Here is a 21374-nt window from a genome sequence, read left to right as displayed (position 1 = left end):
GTAGCACCTGGTAAGCACCCCGAGGGTGTTCACTCTTCCTGTTCTGCACGTGTCACCACGTCCCTCTCTGCCCCGAATGTGACGCCCACAAGAGGACGGGCTTTCTGTTCCCGCCAGAACCCTGGCACCAGAAGAGCCCTCACCACATAGCAGGTGTGCAACAGCGGTAGATAACCATGGCCGCGGCACTGTTTTCATGGTTAGCTGTGAATACAGACCTCTGATTTCCTTATCTTGCTCGTGTCAAGCAAGACTCCTAACTTGCTTGAAGACGACTTAGCGCTGCCGTACTGCACCTCAGATTCCTGGCTTCTTAGCGCACTTGGACTCCTGTTCTGGGTGTTCTGATCAATGACAAACACACAAGAGGATTTCTATTTTCCGTGGAGACACACGTGCACATGATTTTAACGTGGTGTAATTGATTTACAATGACCTGCACATAACGCACACTATGACGGTGAGTTTTGACGTGTCTACACCTGTGAAACCATCACCTCAAGAGAGTGGACATATCTATCACCCCAGGTTTCCTGTGCCCCAGGAAGCCCTCTTCCCTCATCCTCGGGCAACTACTTACTTACCTGTTTTCTGTCACTACAGATCACTTGGCATTTCTAGAATTTTATGTCATTGGAATCACAGTGGTATGTATCCTTTTCTGTCTGGCTTCTTTCACCCAGCATAATTAATGCACCCATGCTGTTGGCATGTGTCATGAGTTATTTCACTGCTGGCTCATTCCCCATTGCATGGTTATAATAGGACTTGTTTATCTTGATGGATGTGCGGTGCCAGACTGGAAACCAGACGTGAACTTGATCGGATGGTTTCTGAGGCTGTCCCCAAGGCCAGCGTGTCCGTGTGTGGTTACTGGAGTCCATGTGCTGCCATCCATGCAGGCATGGATGAGTTTAAGGTGGACATGACCCAGCCCCAGCCGGTGGCCAGGCTCTTGGATGACCTCGAGGGGGCGTATCTGCTGATCAGGTGGACTGTGTGCTACTGAAGTTGAACCTGCACAAGGGTCCAAGGTACATCCTGGGACTCGTGGTCAGAGGCGCTCCTTAGATGACCGACAGTGAGAGGTCTCCCTGAGTGAGCAGCTCTGGCGAGTTTCCCAGCTAGGGTTTCCGCTGGCCCCCAACACTCTCCCTTGTGGCTCCGAATGAAGGACTCAACGATCAGAAACCTTTCCAGCCCACTACCCTGAAACCCCCGCTCCATCTGACCCAGCGGCTAGATCTTTCGGTCAACGGCCTACGCTGTCCCTGCTCCCCCAAGGCTTTGGCGTGAAGCCCAGTGTCCAGCCCCATGAGCAGGTCCCGTCCTCTGGGACGCGCCCAGCATCCTGCACATGCTCGGGAGCTGTTCCTTGGCATCTGTGCTCTGTGACGGGCGATCCACTCTTGTAAACACTAGATCATGGGATGAAACGTTTCATAAAAACCACCTCAGATGCCGTAGGCCTCGTGGTCCAGTCAGGGGAGCCCCACACCCCTGAGGGTGTTGGTAGGCGCTCTGACACTCATTACGTATCTCCACTATCATAGGTCATGACCAGAAAATACATTTTCCCTAATGTAGAAAAAAGACAATACACTCAGAATGTGAAAAGTCTTAAATTATTTAAACTATTTCCTGAAGAGTTACAAAAGCCCAAGATAGTCTTGATGATGGTTTAACCATTCCAGAATAAAACCCATTCCTTACTCTGTAAATTCTAAGATATTATTTGTTACCTGATTTATCATTGTATAAGTGCTTCCAGCTTCGTTTCCAGACAAGTCATCATTTGGAAAATTTAAATAGAATTTAGTCGATTGGTTAGTAACAGAGATGAGGGCGAAGCTTAACAGAGCTTCAAAGAATTCCAGGAAAACCAGCTGAAATATAAGAAAATATAAAGGGTCTTATTCATCCTGACACACTTCGAGGTGGACCAGCAGTTCTTCTGGGTGTTTGTTCTCCGGAAAGTACCACCTTGTTCAACACTCAGGCATCCTGGGCGCACACCAGTTTGCAATAAAAACTACAGCATTTAAAAGATATGTGAGGATGTATATTCTCTCCTTAGTTTGTAAGTCATTTTTCTATCTGCCGGAAACATTTTATTTTATATTAGCTAATTGAGGACAGTCACTTTCAGAAGTATTTCTTTTTTTCTTGGACAACTAGAGAAGTGGCACCTGTAAGAGTTGGTGCTGGAATGGCTAAGCCCTCTGGAGATGCTGGGATAGGGTGAACGTACTTTGTACATAAGGAGGATATGAATGGGGAGGGGGGTTGCAAAGGGAAGACTGTTACGGTTTGAACTGTGCCTCCCAAAAAAGCGTTGGAGTCCTGTCCCCCAGTATGCTCAGATTTACAGATAATCGAGCTAAAGTGAGGCCATTGGGGTGGGCCCTAGTTCAATATGGCGGCCGTCCTTAAGAGGGAAATTTGGACCCACAGACAGAAACATAGAAAGCAATGTGAAGAGACACAGGGAACAGACAACCTCTACAAGCCAAGGAGAAGGGCCTGGAGCAGATCCTTCCCCACAGCCCTCAGGAGGATCCAATTCCAGCAACACCTTGATTTCTGACTGTTAGCCTTCAGAACTACAGGCAAGATATGTTATATAAGACAAAAACAGGTGGCGGGGGCGGAGGTTAGCAAGTACAAATGTCCTGAGGTAGGGGTGTGGTGGGTGTATTCAGGGAACAGCTAAGCGGCAGGTGTGACTCAGTGTCAGACGTGGACCCAGAGAGGTGGCCGTGCTGGCACCATTGGTGCCAATCCAATCTTAGTGTCCAAGGTAGAGCAAACAGCCTGAGTTGGATCTGTACCGTTCGTGACACCTGTTTACAAACCTCAAGTTTAAAGTTGCTGTCAATTCCATCATGCATGAAAGGATTATCCTCTGCTATGACCTCCACAAATTTGCTTGCTGTTAATTCTTTATTTATCATTTTAAAGCTCTGTAAAAGAAACAACCAATCAAATCATATTGGCCAATAATTACAAACAGCTATATATTTTTAAAGTTAGTTTATACCAATATAGCACTTTAAGGAGATGGTCTAGAAATAAGTATCTTAAAAACTGGTAATTTTGAAAAGCATTCTGGATTAACATTGGTATTTACCTCTCCACTCCTTCCCTAATCCCTCTAAGACAACAGTAAAGATTTTTTTAGAGGCATAAACACAAGACAGAGAACGGGAGAGTGGATGACCCAGATGTGAGATATCCACACAGCTCTGCTGGTGGGAAAGCGCTGGACCAATGGGCTTAGCGGAACAAGAAGCTGAGAGCTCAGGGAGGCAAGTCGAGTCCAGCTGGAACTCAGGAAGGAGTCGGCTCTGAAAGCCGTGCTATGGGTAAGGCTGAACACAGGAAGGCTCCCAGAAAGTCTAGGTGAAGACCCTTTCCACATCTAGACTGAAAACAGAAGGTTGACTCGCTGGAGATACTGAACCACAGTGCATTTGGCTCCCCTAAAGTCACAGTCCTGCTGAAAACAAGAATTAGGGGAAAGTGCATGTTGGTAGGGTCCTCCCTTCACACTGACCCTTCGCTCCACTCTAAGAACTATGAAAACCAGGTTCATATCCCCCAGGCAGGAGTTAGGAGAAATCCTACCCTGGAAAATCGAACATCCAAGAGAAAAGCTCTGTCAGCCATAGGCTGGTGGAGGGTCTTCCCTGGCAGTCCAGTGGTTAAGACTCCACACTTCCAATACAAGGGGTTTGGGTTCGCTCCCTGGTCAGGGAACTAAGATCCCACATGCCGCACGGCACAGCCAAAATAACAAAAGACAAAACTGTAGGCTGGGGAGGAGAAAGGGGAGAGGTGGGGCAGTTTCCTGGCTTGGTTACTCCACAGTGAAACCTAATCTTTGACAAGTGCCGCTCATCCACAAGAGCTTCCAATCAGCCTTAATTTATTTTATTTATTTATTTATTTTTGGCTGCGTTGGGTCTTTGTTGCTTTGCTTGGGCTTTTCTCTGGCTGCGGCGAACGGGGGCTACTCTTTGTTGCGGTGCGTGGGCCTCTCACTGCGGTGGCTTCTCGTTGTGGAGCACGGGCTCTAGGCACGCGGGCTTCAATAGTTGTGGCACATGGGCTCAGTAGTTGTGGCTCGCGGGCTCTAGAGCACAGGCTCAGTAGTTGTGGCGCATGAGCTTAGTTTGCTCTGTGGCATGTGGGATCTTCCCGGACCAGGGTTCGAACCCGTGTCCCCTGCATTGGCAGGTGGATTCTTAACCACTGTGCCACCAAGGAAGCCCCCAGTCAGCCTTAGAGTGCCACAGTCCTATCTATGAGTGGATAGCCAAGGTTCACCACACATGCTATGGGGAAAGCCTTAATATAAAAGCTAGAGAACAAAACCAACAGATGTGGGGAAGGGAGATCGGGACTTGGAAGGAACAGAGGCAATCAATGTAAAAAGCCGAGAAAAAAAAAATTCCATTTAGCTCCCCCACCCCCAATTCATTTCTTCAGTGGAATAAGAGAGTTTGCATCCATGTTTTAAAAACAAAATGCTTAAAAAAGGGACAAAGGATTAGAAATTTAATAGCAGAAACTCAAATAGAAGAGGAAAGATAATGCAGGAAATCTCTCCTAAAGAACAAAAAATGACAAAGATATGGATGGTCAGAGAGAAAAGACTAAAATAAAATTAAATTAGTCCAGGAGGTTTGACACCCATGTTCCACAAAAAGGATGGAGAAAATGGAAGGCAGGAAATCTGAGCAAGTAATTCCAGAGCATTTTGCAGGACTGAAGGGCACAGATTTCCAATGTTAAAGCTCACAAAATACATGTAAAAAGACAAATACCAAAGCTGCATCACTGTGAAATTTCAGAACAAGGATAAAAGTAGATTGTAAAGTATCTCAGCGAGGAAAAGAAATTACATCAAAATGATTGAGAAGCAACAGTAATCAAGACAGTGTGGTACTGGTAAGAGGATAAACATACAGATAAATGAAATACAATTGAAAATCCAGAAATAAAGCCATACATCTATGGCCAACTGATTTTTGACTAGAATGCCAAGACCAATCAATAGAGGGAAAAACAGTCTTTTCAACAAATGGTGCTGGGACAACTGGGTATCCACACACAAAAGAATTGTTGGACCCCCTACCTCAGACCATATATTGTACAAAAATTAATTCAAAATGACCTAAAAGTAAGAGAGAAAACTCAGAAGACAACATAGAGGTTAGTCTTCATGATCTTGGATTGACAGTGGATTCTTAGACTTAACACCAAAGGCACAAGTGAGAAAAAAAACCCAGATAATTGGACTTCATCAGAAACCAGCAAAAACAGAAGGTTTTAAATAAATCAGAGTCTCATAACATAACATACTCAAATGTCTGGGTTTCAGTGGGAAATCACTGACTCATGGTGCCAGAACCAGGAAGATATCAAACTTAATGAACAAAGACAGTCAACATATGCCAACACCAAGATGACAGAGAATACAGAATTAAGTGACAAAGATTTTAATTAAAATGCTTAAATGAGCCATTACAAACAGGCTTGAAACAAATGGGGGGAGAAAGAAAGTCTCAGCAAATGAATGGAAGAAATAAAGCACTAAATGGAAATTTTAGAACCAAAAACTATAATAATTAAAAACTCAATAGATGGGCTCAACAGCATAAAGAAAGGGATAGAAGAAAGAATCAGTGAACCTGAAAATGGAATAATAGAAATTATCCAACCTGAACAACAGAGAGAAAATAGACTGAAAGAAAAAAATAGACACAGGGACCCATGGGCCTATAATAAAAGATCTAACATTCATGTTATCGGAGTCACAGAAGGAAAGGAGAAAGAAAGGTGGGTTGAAAAAGTACATGAATAAATAATGGCTGAAAACTTCTTAAACTTGGTAGAAACACAGACCTACAGATCTAAGAATTTTAGTGAATCCCACATAAGATAAACCCAAAGAAATTCACATCAAGACACAAGTCAAACTTCTGAAAACTAAAGACAAAGAGAAAAATCTTGAAAGTGATAGTGAAACGACACCTTCCTATAATGGAAAAAATTCACGTGACAGCAGATTTCTCATCAGAAAGCACGGGAGCCAGAAGGAAGTGGCACAGCATTTTTCAAGTGCTGAAAGAGGACTATCAACTCAGAATCCTCTAGCCAGAGAAAATATCCTTCAGGACTGAAGGGGAATTAAGACATTCTCAGATGAAGGCAAACTAAGAATTTGTTGCTAGCAGACCTACCTGAAAAGGATGGCTGGAGAAAATTATCTAAATAGAAAGGAAATGATAAGGAATCCAGGAATTTCAGGAAGGAAGAACAAATATTGTAAGCAAAAATATGGATCAGTACAATATACTTTCCTTTTCCTCTTGAGTTTTATAAATTATATTTGGCAGTTAAAGCAAAAATTATACTACTATCTGATGTGGTTCTAAAGGTAGGTAGAGGAAATATCAATTATATTATAAATGGTAGGGGGTAAAAAGATGTAAAGGGAAGTAAAGGTTTCTGTACTTCACTCGAATTGGTCAAATGATGACACCATTAGACTGTGATAAGTCTAATATATTTATAGATAGATACTCAAAAAAACACTATTAGATCAATCAAAATGAAATTCTAAAAAATGTTTAAGTAACCTACGGGAAGGCAGGAAAAAGAAAACAAAACCAGAACAAACAAAAATCAAAAAATTAAATGGCAAACTTAGACCTAACAAACCAATTATATTAAATGTACATGCTCTAAATACACCAATTGAAAGACAGATACTGGCAAATATTGCTGGTGGGACTATAAAATGATCCAGCCACTCTGAAAAATAGTTTGGCAGTCTTTTTAAAAAAATTAGACAAATACTCACTATATAACTCAATAATTGTCGCATGAGGCATTTATTCCATAGAAATCAAAACTTGTACACAGTTGTTCATACTATATTTATTCTACAGCCACAAACTATAAACAACCCAAATGTCCACTGATAGATGGATGCATAAACAAATCATCACGGTATATCCATCGAATGGAATGCTATTCAGCAATAACAAAGAACGAACTATTTATACATGCAACAACATGGATGAATCTCAAAATAACTATGCTGAAAGAAGCTACACAAAGAGAAAATAGAGAAAAGAGATACAGAGGATATAGTATTATAAACTATTTTAGCTAGAGTCCCAGAGTGAAAAAATGGTTCTGAAGCAATGATTAAACAAGTAATAGTGGAAATTTTAACAAAACTGATGAACAATATTAATCCATGGATTCAAGGTAGCAGGTAGCAAGTTGGAGAGATTCTTACTGGCCAAATATGGGACAATTTGACCGTGGGGGATGGAGGGAAGACTGAAGTGGATTGAAACACATCAAATATGTGTAAGTCCAGGAGTTATAATGATATTTTCAAAAGCTCATTAGTCACTGTTGAAGAACTGCCAGGATATCAACTCATTCTGAAAATTAATAAAGGGAAAAATTGAGCATTTATCCTTCCTTTCCTGTGTATTTCAGAGTCATCAAATAGCTGATGAGGTAAAGTTCTTCTTTATATCGGATTCACAGCTAAGAAATGCAGATGGAATGATAGAAAATTACTATTGTGGGACCCTTAAGGAAATAACGGATGTTAGCAATGACTGTCAGGGCTACTCGAACCACTAGGGAAACGTTTATGGGGAACGTTGAAATGGAAGGATTCTGCTGACACCATATGACCCACTGGTTGATCTCAGCATCACTAAAAGGGAGCATCCCTGACGTGACACAAGAGGAAGTAGCCAGAAGCACCTGCAGCTTTGTCAGGAAAAAAACAAAACCTGAGGGACTTCCCTGGTGATGCAGTGGTTTAGAATCCACCTGCCAATGCAGGGGACACAGGTTTGAGCCCTGGTCCAGGAAGATCCCACATGCCGCGGAGCAACTAAGCCCGTGCACCACAATTACTGAGCCCACGTGCCTAGAGCCTGTGCTCCACAAGAGAAGCCACCACAATGAGAAGCCCGTGCACCACCACGAAGAGTAGCCCCCACTCGCCACAACTAGAGAAAGCCTGCGTGCAGCAGTGAAGGCACAACACAGCCAAAAATAATAAATAAATAAAAATTAAAAAGCTTTTTTTAAAAAAAACCTGAATCTAATCAAGCTTCTAATTCTAGTGACCACTTTGATGGGAATAAAGGGGAAAAGGAACATCTGTCATCAACTCTCTAAGGATGCAGCCAACCAAAACTGAAGTCTGACCAGTCAATCTACAGGGACAAATGGCCTCATTTCATCAATAATAAGGGACCACGGAGAAGAGAGAAAGTGAATAAACAGCTGTATAATATTCTATCCCAAAAAACCACATACTTCAAAAAAATTATTTCCTATCAATACTAGTTTTTCGTATATATGACATTTAAATTTGTAAAACCAGTTTTTTGTATACATGTGACACTTAAATTTTTTACATCACTCTATCCCCTATTAGTAGTCAATCCTTTTAGTTTTATCCTTTATCTACCCACAAGTATAAATTAAAAATATCATGAAAGAAAAACTACCAAGAATATGAGAATATTGTATAAATTAGATGGGCCTCCCTGGTGGCGCAGTGGTTGAGAGTCCGCCTGCCGATGCAGGGGATACGGGTTCGTGCCCCGGTCTGGGAGGATCCCATATGCCGCGGAGCGGCTGGGCCCGTGGGCCATGGCCGCTGAGCCTGTGCGTCCGGAACCTGTGCGTCCGGAGCCTGTGCTCCGCAACGGGAGAGGCCACAACAGTGAGAGGCCCGCGTACAGCAAAAAAAAAAAAAAAAAAAATATTGTATAAATTAGATATTCTCACTATTTTCCAAACTAATAACTTTCTTAAATCACTTTTTTGAGGAACAGTAGTTTTTTTTTAAGTGACATCCATCCCCCCATCTTCCTTTAAATGGAAAGGTCTGCATCAGTAAAGATGCTGGAGGCCCCGCCGACCATACCCCTCCCCCCTCGCAGGGAAGCCCATTGGGCAGAAGCTCCTTCTGTTTCTCTTCCACTATCACAGGCCATTAGAGTTACTCTCCTCTGCTGATGGCTACGAAAATTTATCTCAGACCTTCACCTTGTTCCTTGCACATCATAGCTAGAATATTTTGCCTTTCTTAAGTTAAAATCAAAGTACCTATAAATATAAAGCCAGTATCAGCCATGAGTGGTTACCTTCAACATCCAGAGGAAGTGTCTCATGTCCATTGTGAGCTCATGGGGAGGGGCTGCATTTGGTCTGCAGTAAACTGTGTAGATCTCCCAGCACTTCTCCACATAATTCATTGAATAGAGTGTCCGGTGGGCCTCGCAGAATAAATTGCCTAAAGATGTAATGGAAAAATAAACATTCAAAAGATGATTACAAAACTCTATTTTGGAAAAAAGTATGATAAATATAATCCTATTGGTTTTGTATTTACCTTTTACACGGCAGGCATTTGGGCGAATGTTCTCATTCATCAGTTTTGTAAAACACAGAAAGAGTGATGGGCTTCTGTCTCTGTGATTAAGAAGATACCATAATCACTGCTCCTTCCAGGAGGTGGAAATTAATTCCCCTCCCCTTGAGTATGCGGTGGGCTTAGTCAGTGGCTTCTAACAAGTAGAGTATAGCAAGGGGAAAATAGTAAGTCTGCAGTAGAGAAACCTGGCTGACAGCACTTAACCATGTGATCAAGGTTAACATCCCCAGTAATGAGACAGATCGACATCATTTACCTGATAGGATGGTATTCTTCCCCCAAACTCATAACCTCAGTGTGATGATGAAAAAAATCAGCAAACTGAAATCGAGGGGCATTTTACAAAATAACTGACCAATATTATTCCGAAGTGTCATGGTCATAAAAGACAAACTATCACAGCAGTAGGGGACTAAGGAGATGTGATAAATACAAGGTGGGATCCTGGATTCGGTCTTGAAACAGAAAAGGGAAAAAACTCAGGAAGTCCTAAAAAAACCTATAATTTAGTTAATGGTGTTGTAGCAATGTTAACTCCTTAATTTTGATAAGAGTACTATGGTTCTGTAAGATGTAATAATTAGGGGAAGCTGGATGAAGGGTATATAGGAATTCTCTGTGTTACAAGAATTGTGTTGGCAACACTCTGTAAATCAACAATTATTTCAAAATTTTTTTAAAAAGATACAATATCAATTTTGCTCTGAGAAAGACAGGAAATTCTGGTCTAAGGAAGAGCTGGTGGTGACTGTTTCTGAATAAAAACTTGAGGGCTATGTGCAGAATTGAAACATGACCCATGTCGGAAGGGTTTTCAAAATTTAATTTTGTTTCTCGCAGTTTTGTGGTTAATATTTGTGGAAAACTTTTGTTTCTGATCCTTCATTTCAAGAGTATGAAAAATAATAATATCAAAGAAAAAAGAACAGTATCATAACAATCCTAATGGTGAGCTCAGCCCTCATCCTATCATGGGGTCCAGAAGGAGTACTTACTGGTATTCTTTATGATGGATGTGGTAAGCCAACTGCAGGAGATAATTCAAAAATGTTCTCAAAAGTATTGTTGTAAATGGAGAATGAATTTCTTCAACTGGTATGTCCTTATTGGCTAAAACAAGAAAATTGGGGAGGATGCCTGGTGGTCTCTAGAACCTTCTACCTTACTTGCTCCTGGTACACAACTCAGAGAACTGAATACAATGGAGTACATTTTTTTCCTAGAGACTACCCTGAACAGCATATAAGCGTCCACCTAAAAATTAAGGTCCACACGAAAGAGCTCCATCTGGTCACTTTACAAGAAACTTACAAGATAACTTGTCCTGGTGTTTTTCAAAGTGGTCTGAGCCACAGTCTGATTAACGCTGCTAATTCTAAGTGGGTTTGAAGTGTGTTTCAGACACTGAAATTTGAAGTAAATAGGCGTTAGTTCTAACATCAAGAAGGTGATCTGAGGCCTTCGAGCCTGCCTGCCTGCCTGCCACAATTCAGCTGAAAGGAATAAAGCCTTCAAAGTTGTTAATTTTACTGCAGGGACTTTTCAACTTGAAATCAAGCCCAAGCCCAAGATTATCTAAAGCCTTTTCTTTCTTTTTTTTTTTTTTTAAAAATTAATTTATTTACTTTTGGCTGCATTGGGTCTTCGTTGCTGCACGCAGGCTTCTCATTGCGGTGGCTTCTCTTGTTGCAGAGCACGGGCTCCAGGCATGCAGGCTTCAGTGGTTGTGGTGCACGGGCTCAGTAGTTGTGGCTCGCGGGCTCTAGAGCACAGGCTCAGTAGTTGTGGCGCACGGGCTTAGTTGCTCCGCGGCACATGGGATCTTCCCAGACCAGGGCTCGAACCCATGTCCCCTGCATTGGCAGGCAAATTCTTAACCTCTGCGCCATCAGGGAAGCCCTCTAAAGCCTTTTCTAGGTTATTCCAAGCCCTCCCTGATCCTCTCTGCTTGTGACCTGACAACTGGGCGGTTTGGGGGCTTTTTTTGGTGGGGGCAGATTGTTGTTGTTTTCTCAGGGATAGGCAGGCTTCTCTGTAAAGGGCCAGACGGTAAATATTTTAGGCTCTGTGGGCCAGCCTCTGTCACAGCCACTCAGCTCTGCTGGTGCAGGGCAAAAGAAGCCACAGACAAGATGACAACAAGTGAGCATGGCTGTGTTCCAATAAAACTTTATTTACAAGAACACGCAGCTGGGCTGGATTTGGCCCACGGGCCGACTTTGCTGCCCCTGCTAGAGATGGTCTTTGACTGTTGCTGTTATTTCACGAGATTCTCTCCTCGGTCACATTTTAAGCACCTTGGGAACAAGACCATGTGTTGCTTTTCTGGAACACCTCTCCCAACATCTGCCTTCCTCCCTCCCTTAACATTTCCTAACTGGTGTCAGGGTGCTGTGATGTTATACTACTCTTTAAACCAGATGCGAAGGATCTGGAATACTCACCACTTAGAACCCTGTCCATCTCGGCGAGGGTTATTTTATGATGATGGAATTTGCAATCTTTTAGAAACCTCCAGAAGTGAAGCTTTGTCATCAGAAAGGTGTTATCCAGAGAGTGATCACATCCTAGGCTGCTGTAAAAGCTATAGATTCTTCTTAATTCTGTAATATTTCTTAAGATAGCATGTTCCACCTGAAAAGGGAAAGCCATACATATCTTCATCTTACCTGATAAGAACAAACGTAAAAGAAAACCTGTTTTCTAAATTAAACGAGGTAACACATGCAATAGCATTTACCTCTTACCACTGTAAGAGCTCAATAAATGTTATATTCTCCCCACCCATCCCCAGGCCAGTAAAGTGCAATTTCTGAGTAAAAGTAGAAAGACATGCTGTTATCTGGACAGTGGAATTACTTTCATACTGCTCTGTCCAATCCTATCCTGTTTCATCCTATCTCAATGACAGCGATAAAATTCTCTTGTCTATAGATCGCTATCCCTCATGGACACAGACACAAAAATCTTCAACAAAGTATTAGCAAACCAGGGAATTCCCTGGCGGTCTGGCGGTTAGGACTCCACACTTCCACTGCCGGGGGCCTGGGTTTGATTCCCTAGTCGGGAAACTGAGATGTCACAAGCCACACAGCATGGCCCAAAATAAATAATTAATTAAAAATTTTTTTTAAATAAAAGACATTCAATACATGACAACAGTCATCAACTGCATCTTCCCAGGACTGTGGAGAGTCTGCTAATGTTTTAGCCTAAAATATAAATTTTTAACAATACAGAAGGTTTTTACCTGCTTCTTTTCTTCTGATTGGTCTCTCTCCGGGTACATTTTCAGCAACAAACTGAGATCCAGCTCGATGCTCGAGCCTAACATGGAATTACTTTCACTGCCATCAAGCTTTCTGATGATTTCTAGCAGATGAGGACAAATATACAGGATAAATGTGAAAAACAATGTTAAAATATTTCAATGTCACGTCAAAATGATTTTCTGCAGAAGTGTGACACAAGAGTATTCAAAAACCTATAAGAAAGCAGTTGCTCACAGGAAACTTGTGTTTTCTGATGTATTAGGTGTATTTTTGATGCGATGTTACACATTAATTTGCCTTTAGCTGACAGGTGGGCGCTCCCTACCGGCACTGATGGAGGATCTGCAATACTGGTTCCTGAGGGCAGATTCTGGAGTCGTGTCCAGGTAGCTGATCAGTTCACCTTCAAGATTTGGAAACTCTGCTATGTGGTCATTGGAAAATGGGCCATCATACACACGCCCATTCTTAAAAGTTAATCGGCCCTGCAGAGAGAAAAGTAACTTTTTGCAGCTTAGGAAAAGCGTTTTTAGAAAATCATTGGTAGGGACTTCCCTGGTGGTCCAGTGGTTAAGAATTCCCCTTCCAATGCAGGGGACATGGGTTCGATCCCTGGTCGGGGAACTAAGATCCCACATGCTGTGAGGCAACTAAGCCCGAGCGCTCCAGAGCCTGCGTGCCACAACTAGAGAGCCCGTGTGTCCCAACTACTGAGCCCACGTGCCCTGGAGCCTGCGTGCCACAACGAAGACCCAATGCAGCCAAATAAATAAATAATTTTTTGGGGGGGGTGGTTTTTTTGAGGTACACAGGCCTCTCACTGTTGTGGCCTCTCCCGTTGCAGAGCACAGGCTCTGGACGCGCAGGCTCTGCGGCATGTGGGATCTTCCCGGACCGGGGCATGAACCCGTGTCCCCTGCGTCGGCAGGCGGACTCTCAACCACTGCGCCACTAGGGAAGCCGTAAATAAATATTTTTTTAAAAATTATAGAAAAAACCATTGGTAAACGTACATCAGTATCTTTTTCAAGGGTTTGGAGGCTTCTGTTTGCTTGTTAAGATCTGCACTTAGTCCACATACAGTCAGGCTCCTGGAGTCTCTTGTCTCTCTCCTCTTCCCGATCCCCCTTCTCTCCCCTCACTGTATCTGCCCCACAACCTCTCCCCAACTTTAAGCACCCCTAGGTCACAGAATGTGGCTTATTAAATATGCTGATGACCAGCAGAGGTGCCTATCACAGAATGGGGACTCTCTTGGTAGTTATCACACCCAGGCCAGTGGTTGGTCTGACTCAAAGGTGGGCAGATGACCCCCAGTTCAGCTCAGTGAAGCTAAAGATGTTTGTGGAAAACCTCTCCAAAAAGAGTTTCTTCTCTCCTTCTACTTAGTGGGGTATGTAGACGTGAAGCCTGGAACCACAGCAGCCATCTTGCAGTCATAAGGGAGGGCAGCATAATTGTGAAACTGACATGGTAGGAGACATGGATGGATAGAGGAGAAACCCTGACGTCATGGAGCTGCTGAACCAAACCAACACTGAAACCCACATTATTCTTTATCATTTACGGAAGATTAACCTAGATTTTCTGTTACTTGCAACCAAAACCACCCTAACATACACACACACACACACCAAACTAATTAAATAACCTCTAAATACAAAGGAAATTGATGATATGTTAGAAGTTATTTTAAAATTTATGATGTATTTTTGATGCATTATCCATTTTGCATAGGATAATCCTATGCAAAATGGATAATGCACTTTACTAGACAGAGAATGACATGCCTTTACATAATCTTTAAAATGTAATCTTCGAAGGTCTGTACTCACCATGCCATGTTTTTTATTGGCAACCCATTCTCCCTCATACATGGCTCCACTGGCATAGTAGAACTTTCCATGGCCATGACGGTATCCATTCACAAACTCTCCTACATATTCATTTCTCAAAGGATACTGGGAGTAGGGGATTCTCTTTAGAAACCATGTGTGTGCGCCAAAACCATTCTGAAAAGAAAGCAGATTTCCATGAGAAATGCTCAAAATGTTTCCTCTTTTTACCCAAATCCATTTAAAATTAGGTATGAATCAAATACAGGGACTCATTTGAAGGGGCAAGGAGCATGCATGATGGAGTCTCACAAACTTGGGTTCAGCCTCAGCTCAGTTATTTACAAACCAGCCCTTTGACATAAGGCTAATTAGTTAAGTCCTCTGGGTCTCATCTATAAAGGGAAATAACATCTACCACAGGTTGGATGTAATAATTGAAAATAGTGTATATAAAGTGCCTGGCTTAATATTATTTTAAATTTTAATTATTTTTAACATACTGACTGATAAAAATATTCCCTCCTCAATTCCACATTCCAGAGGTAACTACTAGTTGGGTTTGAAATTCATCTCTGTTTTCCCCAGGCACATACAATCATACTTAATCAACATATTATATACATATATAAAGACATACACAATTTTTTCAACAATGGAATGTTTCTATATATACACCATTCTTTTTCTTTTTTTAAATCCTATCTGACTTTATTCATTGTTATACAAGCTTACACAGCTTGGATATATATACCATTCTGTAAATTCTGGGTATATACTGAAGAGAAATGAAAGCAGGGAATTGAACAAACAATGTGTACACTCATGTTCATAGCAACATTTGCAACAGCCAAAAGGTGGAAGCAACCCAAGTGTCTGTTGAGGAATGAATAAACAAAATGTGGTCCATCCATACAACGGAATATGATTCAGCCTTAAAAAGGAAGGAAATTCTGACACACGCTTACAGCATGGATGAACCCTGAAGACAGTATGCTAAGTGAAATAGGCTATTCACAAAAGGACAAATACTATATGATTTTACTTAGATGAGGTATCTAGAATAGTCACATTCACAGAGACAGACAGTAGAATGGTGGGTGCCAGGGGCTGGGGGGAGGGGGAAGTGGGGAGTTATTGTTTAATAGGTACAGAGTCTCCGTTTTGCAAGGTGAAAAGAATTCTGTGGATGGATGGTGGTGATGGCTGAACACAGTGTGAATGTACTTAACACTGAACTATATACACTTAAAAATGGTTAAGGTGGGGCCTCCCTGGTGGTGCAGTGGTTGAGAGTCCGCCTGCCGATGCAGGGGATACGGGTTCGTGCCCCGGTCCGGGAGGATCCCACATGCCGTGGAGTGGCTGGGCCCGTGAGCCATGGCCGCTGAGCCTGCGCGTCTGGAGCCTGTGCTCCGCAACGGGAGAGGCCACAGCAGTGAGAGGCCCGCGTACCGCAAAAAAAAAAAAAAAAAATGGTTAAGGTGGTAAGTTATATGTATATTTTACCAACATTAAAATTAAAAAGAATAAAACAAAGTTGGAGTGGCCATATTCATATCAGAAAAAGTAGAGCTCAGAGAAATAAAAATCACCAGGGTTAAAGAATGACATTATAAAATTATAAAAAGGGTCAACTCACCAGGAAGACATAACAATCCTAAATGTGTATACACATAACAACAAACTGTCAAAATACATGAAGCAAACAAACTGTCAAAATACATGAAGCAAACACTGATAAATCTGAAAGGAGAACAGACAAATGCACAACTATACTTGGATACTTAAACACGCTTCTCTCAGAAATGGATAGAAAAAGTTGACAGAAAATGAGTAATGATATAGAAGATCTGAACAACACTGTCAACCAACTTGATCTAACTGACATCTACAGAAAACTCCACTCAACAAAATCAGAAATACATGTAACATTCACCAAGATAGACCAAAATAAACCTCAACATACTGAAAAGAAATGCAATTATAGACAGTATGTTCTCTGACCACAGTGGAATTAAACACACAAAAAAAACAACAGAGAAGTATCTGGGAAAATACCCAAATATCTGAAAATTAAACAACATACTTCAAAATAATTTATAGGCCAAAGAGGAAGTCATGGGGAAATCAGAAAATATTTTGAACTGAACAAAACTTAAAAAAACATGATATATCAAAATAAGTGGGATACAGATAAAGCAGTGCTAAGAGGAAAAATTATAGTATTAAATGTTTATATTAGGAAAAAAGAAATGTCTCAAATCAATAAAGCATCCATACAACTCTAGGAAAAGAGCAAATTAAACCCAAAGCATGCAGAAGGAAGGTAATAACAAGAATAGATATCCGTTATTTTGAAAAACATCAAAGAAAACAAAACTAAAACTGGCTCTTTGATAATTTTAATGAAATTGATACATCTCTAGCAAGACTGATGAAGGAGAAAGCACAAATTACTAATATTAGAAGAAAGAGGGACCATCACTATAGATCCTATATATATTAAAAGAATAAGGTAATGTTATAAACAACCTTGTGCCAATAACATTAACAATTTCTATGAAGCAAGCAAACTCCTTCAGTATAACACAAACTTCCACAGCTTACTTAAGAAGATATAGATAACCTGAATAGCACATTATTTACTAAAGAAATTGATTTTATAGTTAATATGTAGTTAATTTAATCATCCCACAGACAACTCCAGGCCCAGAAGGCTTCACTGGCATATTCAACTATATGGCTAAGGAAGAGATAATGCCAATGCTACAAACTTCCAAAAAATTGAAGAGAACACTTCCCAATTCATTTTATGAAGCTGACATTACCCTGATTACTACAAGATGACAAGATGTTATAAGGAAATAATACTATAGATCAATATTCCTCATGAACATGGACACAAAAATTCTCAACAAAATATTAGGAAATTAAACCCAGCAAGATATAAAAAGGATAATATCATCATGACCAAGTTGGGTTTGTCCCAGGAATGCAAGATTGGCTCAACATTTGAAAATTAATTAATCTAACTCAACCAATCAACAGACTGGAGAAGAAAAACCACATGGTCATCTGACTGGAGGCAGAAAAAGCACTAGACAAAATTCAATACCTATTCATGATGAAAACTGTTAAGCAAATTAAGAATTACAAAGTGCTTCCACGGGGCTTCCCTGGTGGCGCAGTGGTTGAGAATCTGCCTGCCAATGCAGGGGACACAGGTTCGAGCCCTGGTCTGGGAAGATCCCACATGCCATGGAGCAACTGGGCCCGTGAGCTACAACTACTGAGCCTGCGCGTCTGGAGCTTGTGCTCCGCAACAAGAGAGGCCGCGATAGTGAGAGGCCCACGCACCACGATGAAGAGTGGCCCCCACTTGTCGCAACTATAGAAAGCCGTCGCACAGAAACGAAGACCCAACGCAGCCAAAAAGAAATAAATAAATTTATTTAAAAAAAAAAGTGCTTCCTCAACCTGATAAAGGGTAGCTACAAAAAACCTACAGCTAACATCATGCTTGATGAGAGACTGAATTCTTTCACACTAAGATCAGGAACAACCTGAGGATGTCCACTCCCTCCACTCCTAGTCAATATCACAAAATATCCTGGAGGTCTTAGCCAGTGCAATGAAGCAAGAAAAAAAATGGCATACAGATTAGAAAGAAACATAAAGTTGACTGTATTTGCAGGCATGGTTATCTAAATTTAAAAGTCCTAAAGAGTCTACAAAAAAGCGACTAGAACTATTATGTGAGCTTAGCAAGGTCCCCAATTAGTAGGTTAATATATAAGATGTCATCAGAAAATCCTAGCTATATAAACTATATAAAATTAACCATAGAAAGCTTTCCTTTTCTGTGCAGGAAATACATAGCTTTTTTTTTTTTAATTTATTTTTGGCTGCATTGGGTCTTCATTGCTGTGCGTGGGCTTTCTCTAGTCGCAGTGAGCAGGGGCTACTCCTCCTTGTGGTGTGCAGGCTTCTCATTGCGGTGGCTTCTCTTGTTGCAGAGCACAGCTCTAGGCACGTGGGCTTCAGTAGTTGTGGCTCGCAGGCTCTGTAGTTGTGGCACACGGGTTTAGTTGCTCTGCGGCTCGTGGGATCTTCCTGGACCAGGGCTCGAACCTGTGTCCCCTGCATTAGCAGGTGGATTCCTAACCACTGCGCCACCAGGGAAGCCCAATACATAGCTTTTAAAATGTAAATAGTGTGTGTGCTTCCTGACTGTCCTTTGTGGTTTGTGAGAAGTGCTGATTGCAATACGTCTTCAGGAAAAGCCAAAATTGGGCACCATGCCCCCCACTTCAAAGCAACTGCTGTAATGCCAGATGGTCAGTTCAAAGATATCAGCCTATCTGACTACAAAGGAAAATATGTTGTGTTCTTCTTTTACCCTCTTGACTTCACCTTTGTGTGTCCCACGGAGATCATTGCTTTCAGTGATAGGGCAGAAGAATTTAAGAAACTCAAATGCCAAGTGATTGGTGCTTCTGTGGATTCTCACTTCTGTCACCTGGCATGGATCAACACACCCAAGAAACAAAGAGGACTGGGACCCATGAACACTCCCTTGATATCAGACCCCAAGCGCACCACTGCTCAGGACTATGGGGTCTTAAAGGCCGATGAAGGCATCTCATTCAGGGGCCTTTTTATTATTGATGATAAAGGTATCCTTTGACAGATCACCATAAATGACCTTCCTGTTGGCCATTCTGTGGAGGAGACACTGAGACTAGTTCAGGCCTTCCAGTTTACTGACAAACATGGGGAAGTGTGCCCAGCTGGCTGGAAGCCTGGCAGTGATACCATTGAGCCTGATGTCCAGAAGAGCAAAGAATACTTCTCTAAGCAGAAATGAGCACTGGGCCACTTTAGGGCCAGGCTGCAGCAGGTGGCCATGAGAACAAAAGCTCTTTTGTACTACCGTCATGCTTAAAACACAAGACTTTACACTCAGCCCAGATGTGGTGTGGGAGAGGACAGGCCTTTTCCTGCAGGCATTGGGGAGGCCAGCCTTTCTTCCTCTGGAGGGAATGGCCTGAGCTATATTATGGGGCAGGCAAATTGATGTGTATAGTAGTAGGGTATCACTTTTGGTCTTTTGTAGTTTTATTAAACTTGAGCTGAGACCTTGTTGATTCTTCATTTTGGGGGGACATTAGCCTTTGAGTGTAAGAGGAATTTACTTTTTTGCTTTCTCTCTTTAGGGGAAAATGAGGTGTGAGAGTGCCCCAGAATCAGGAAATTATATTGAGGGGAAATGCAAGTAGGTACAGGGAATGGGCCTTGAAGCAAGGTCTTTCATTTTACCATATCTGGAGAAGAGCAAGGCCTACTACAGTACTGGCCAAGGCACTGCAATTTATGCTATAGGCTGGCTTGCAAGTTAAGAGCCCAATGAGATTACTGACATTTACTTTTCACTACTGGGAGGACTGTATGAAGACCTGAAGCTTGGCCTCTTCTGAGAAATGCCTGGCACTGGTTCTGTAAAAAGATCAGAGTTAAGAGGCTTCAGTACCTTTGGAGCTAAAAGGGGGAGGGGGAGACAAACACAGCACTGGTGTTCATCGGGTAAGCTGTCTGTGTCAAAAGCACAGTGCTGAGCACCTCTTGGCTTCCCTGGGTTTCTATCCTTGATTTAAGGGTAGTTCTTGTCCTCATATCATTGTCCTGAGGGAGGGTTGTCAGTGGGGCAAAGGTGGATTCCTCCTGAGCTCTTGAGGGTAGGGAAGATTCAGGACTGAGAATCCTTCTGTATATCATGTGGTGCCCTTCTAGACACCATCCAGACACGGCCACCCCAGCCTACCTACCCCCTCCAGTATTCAGACAAGCAAGAACTATGAGCAGTGGTATAGGATTCCCAGGGCCTTCAATAATAGCTTATTATATGCCAGGCACTATTCCGTATTTATTCAGTCTCCACAATAACCCTCTGAGGCAGGTACTGTTATTTAGGGGATAGTTGCTTCTTAAGCCCTGTAACAAGTAGCATCTTGAAGCACTGCAGAGAAACGGTAACAGGTAATAATCCCATATTCCAAGGCAGCTGGCAAGTCTGGATCTGCTTTGGTCTTCTGACCAAACTTCAAATTTGAGCCTTGTTATCTTCATTTAAGATCTCTACTATAATTCTTTATCAAAAATGATCACCTTGTACCCAATAAAATCTTGTCTAGCCAAATAAGTCCAAATAAATAAATAAATAAATAAATAAAATGTAAATAATAGTCTCAGTCCTCCCAAGAGTCATGTGACTTATGAATTTGCTAATGGAAGAACCTCGCTTGTGAGACCTCTAGAGAAAACTAAATACTAATAAAACAGCACTTAAAAAAAAAAAGGTCAATTTAGCCATAAAAAAGAATGAAATAATGCCATTTGCAGCAACATGGATAGATCTGGAGATTATCATACTAAGTGAAGTAAGTCAGAAAGAGAAAGACAAATACTATATGATATCACTTATATGTGGAATCTAAAATACGACACAAATGAACATATCTACAAAACAAAAACAGACTCACAGACATAGAGAACAGACTTATGGCTGCCAAGGGGGAGGGGAGGGTGGAGAGGGATGGATTGGGAGTTTGGGATGAGCAGATGTGATCTATTATATATAGAATGGATAAACAACAAGGTCCTACTGTATAGCACAGGGAACTGTATTCAATATCCTGTGAGAAACCATATGGAAAAGAATATGAAAAAGAACATATATACATGTATAACTGCATCACTTTGCTGTAGAGCAGAAAT

The 21374-nt window shown here is 41.8% G+C and overlaps 1 protein-coding gene and 1 pseudogene across 5 annotated transcripts in view; one reads left to right on the top strand and one right to left on the bottom strand.

Moving 5' to 3' along the window:
* The window catches only part of RSPH10B (radial spoke head 10 homolog B), a 37646-nt gene that overhangs the window by 4101 nt on the left and 12171 nt on the right, over window positions 1–21374 (bottom strand). For all 4 annotated transcript variants that reach the window (XM_082645841.1, XM_082645842.1, XM_082645843.1 and 1 more), the window contains 10 exons: window positions 14598–14774; window positions 13088–13247; window positions 12741–12862; window positions 11935–12124; window positions 10486–10600; window positions 9449–9528; window positions 9201–9349; window positions 2856–2963; window positions 1743–1886; window positions 219–344 (listed from right to left, as the gene is read on the bottom strand). In XM_082645841.1, the coding sequence (XP_082501967.1) occupies window positions 219–344; window positions 1743–1886; window positions 2856–2963; window positions 9201–9349; window positions 9449–9528; window positions 10486–10600; window positions 11935–12124; window positions 12741–12862; window positions 13088–13247; window positions 14598–14774 (1371 nt within the window). The remainder of the gene's footprint in view (window positions 1–218; window positions 345–1742; window positions 1887–2855; window positions 2964–9200; window positions 9350–9448; window positions 9529–10485; window positions 10601–11934; window positions 12125–12740; window positions 12863–13087; window positions 13248–14597; window positions 14775–21374) is intronic.
* On the top strand, window positions 18829–19467 carry LOC309817239 (peroxiredoxin-1-like; annotated as a pseudogene). Its single transcript has one exon. The product of its transcript is annotated as a peroxiredoxin-1-like (transcript).

This window comes from Mesoplodon mirus (assembly GCF_964341445.2).
Source record: "Mesoplodon mirus genome assembly, chromosome: 15".
NCBI classification, from domain to species: Eukaryota; Metazoa; Chordata; class Mammalia; order Artiodactyla; family Ziphiidae; genus Mesoplodon; species Mesoplodon mirus.
Note: the sequence above shows the minus strand (reverse complement) of the source record. Positions and strands in the feature narration are given on the sequence as shown.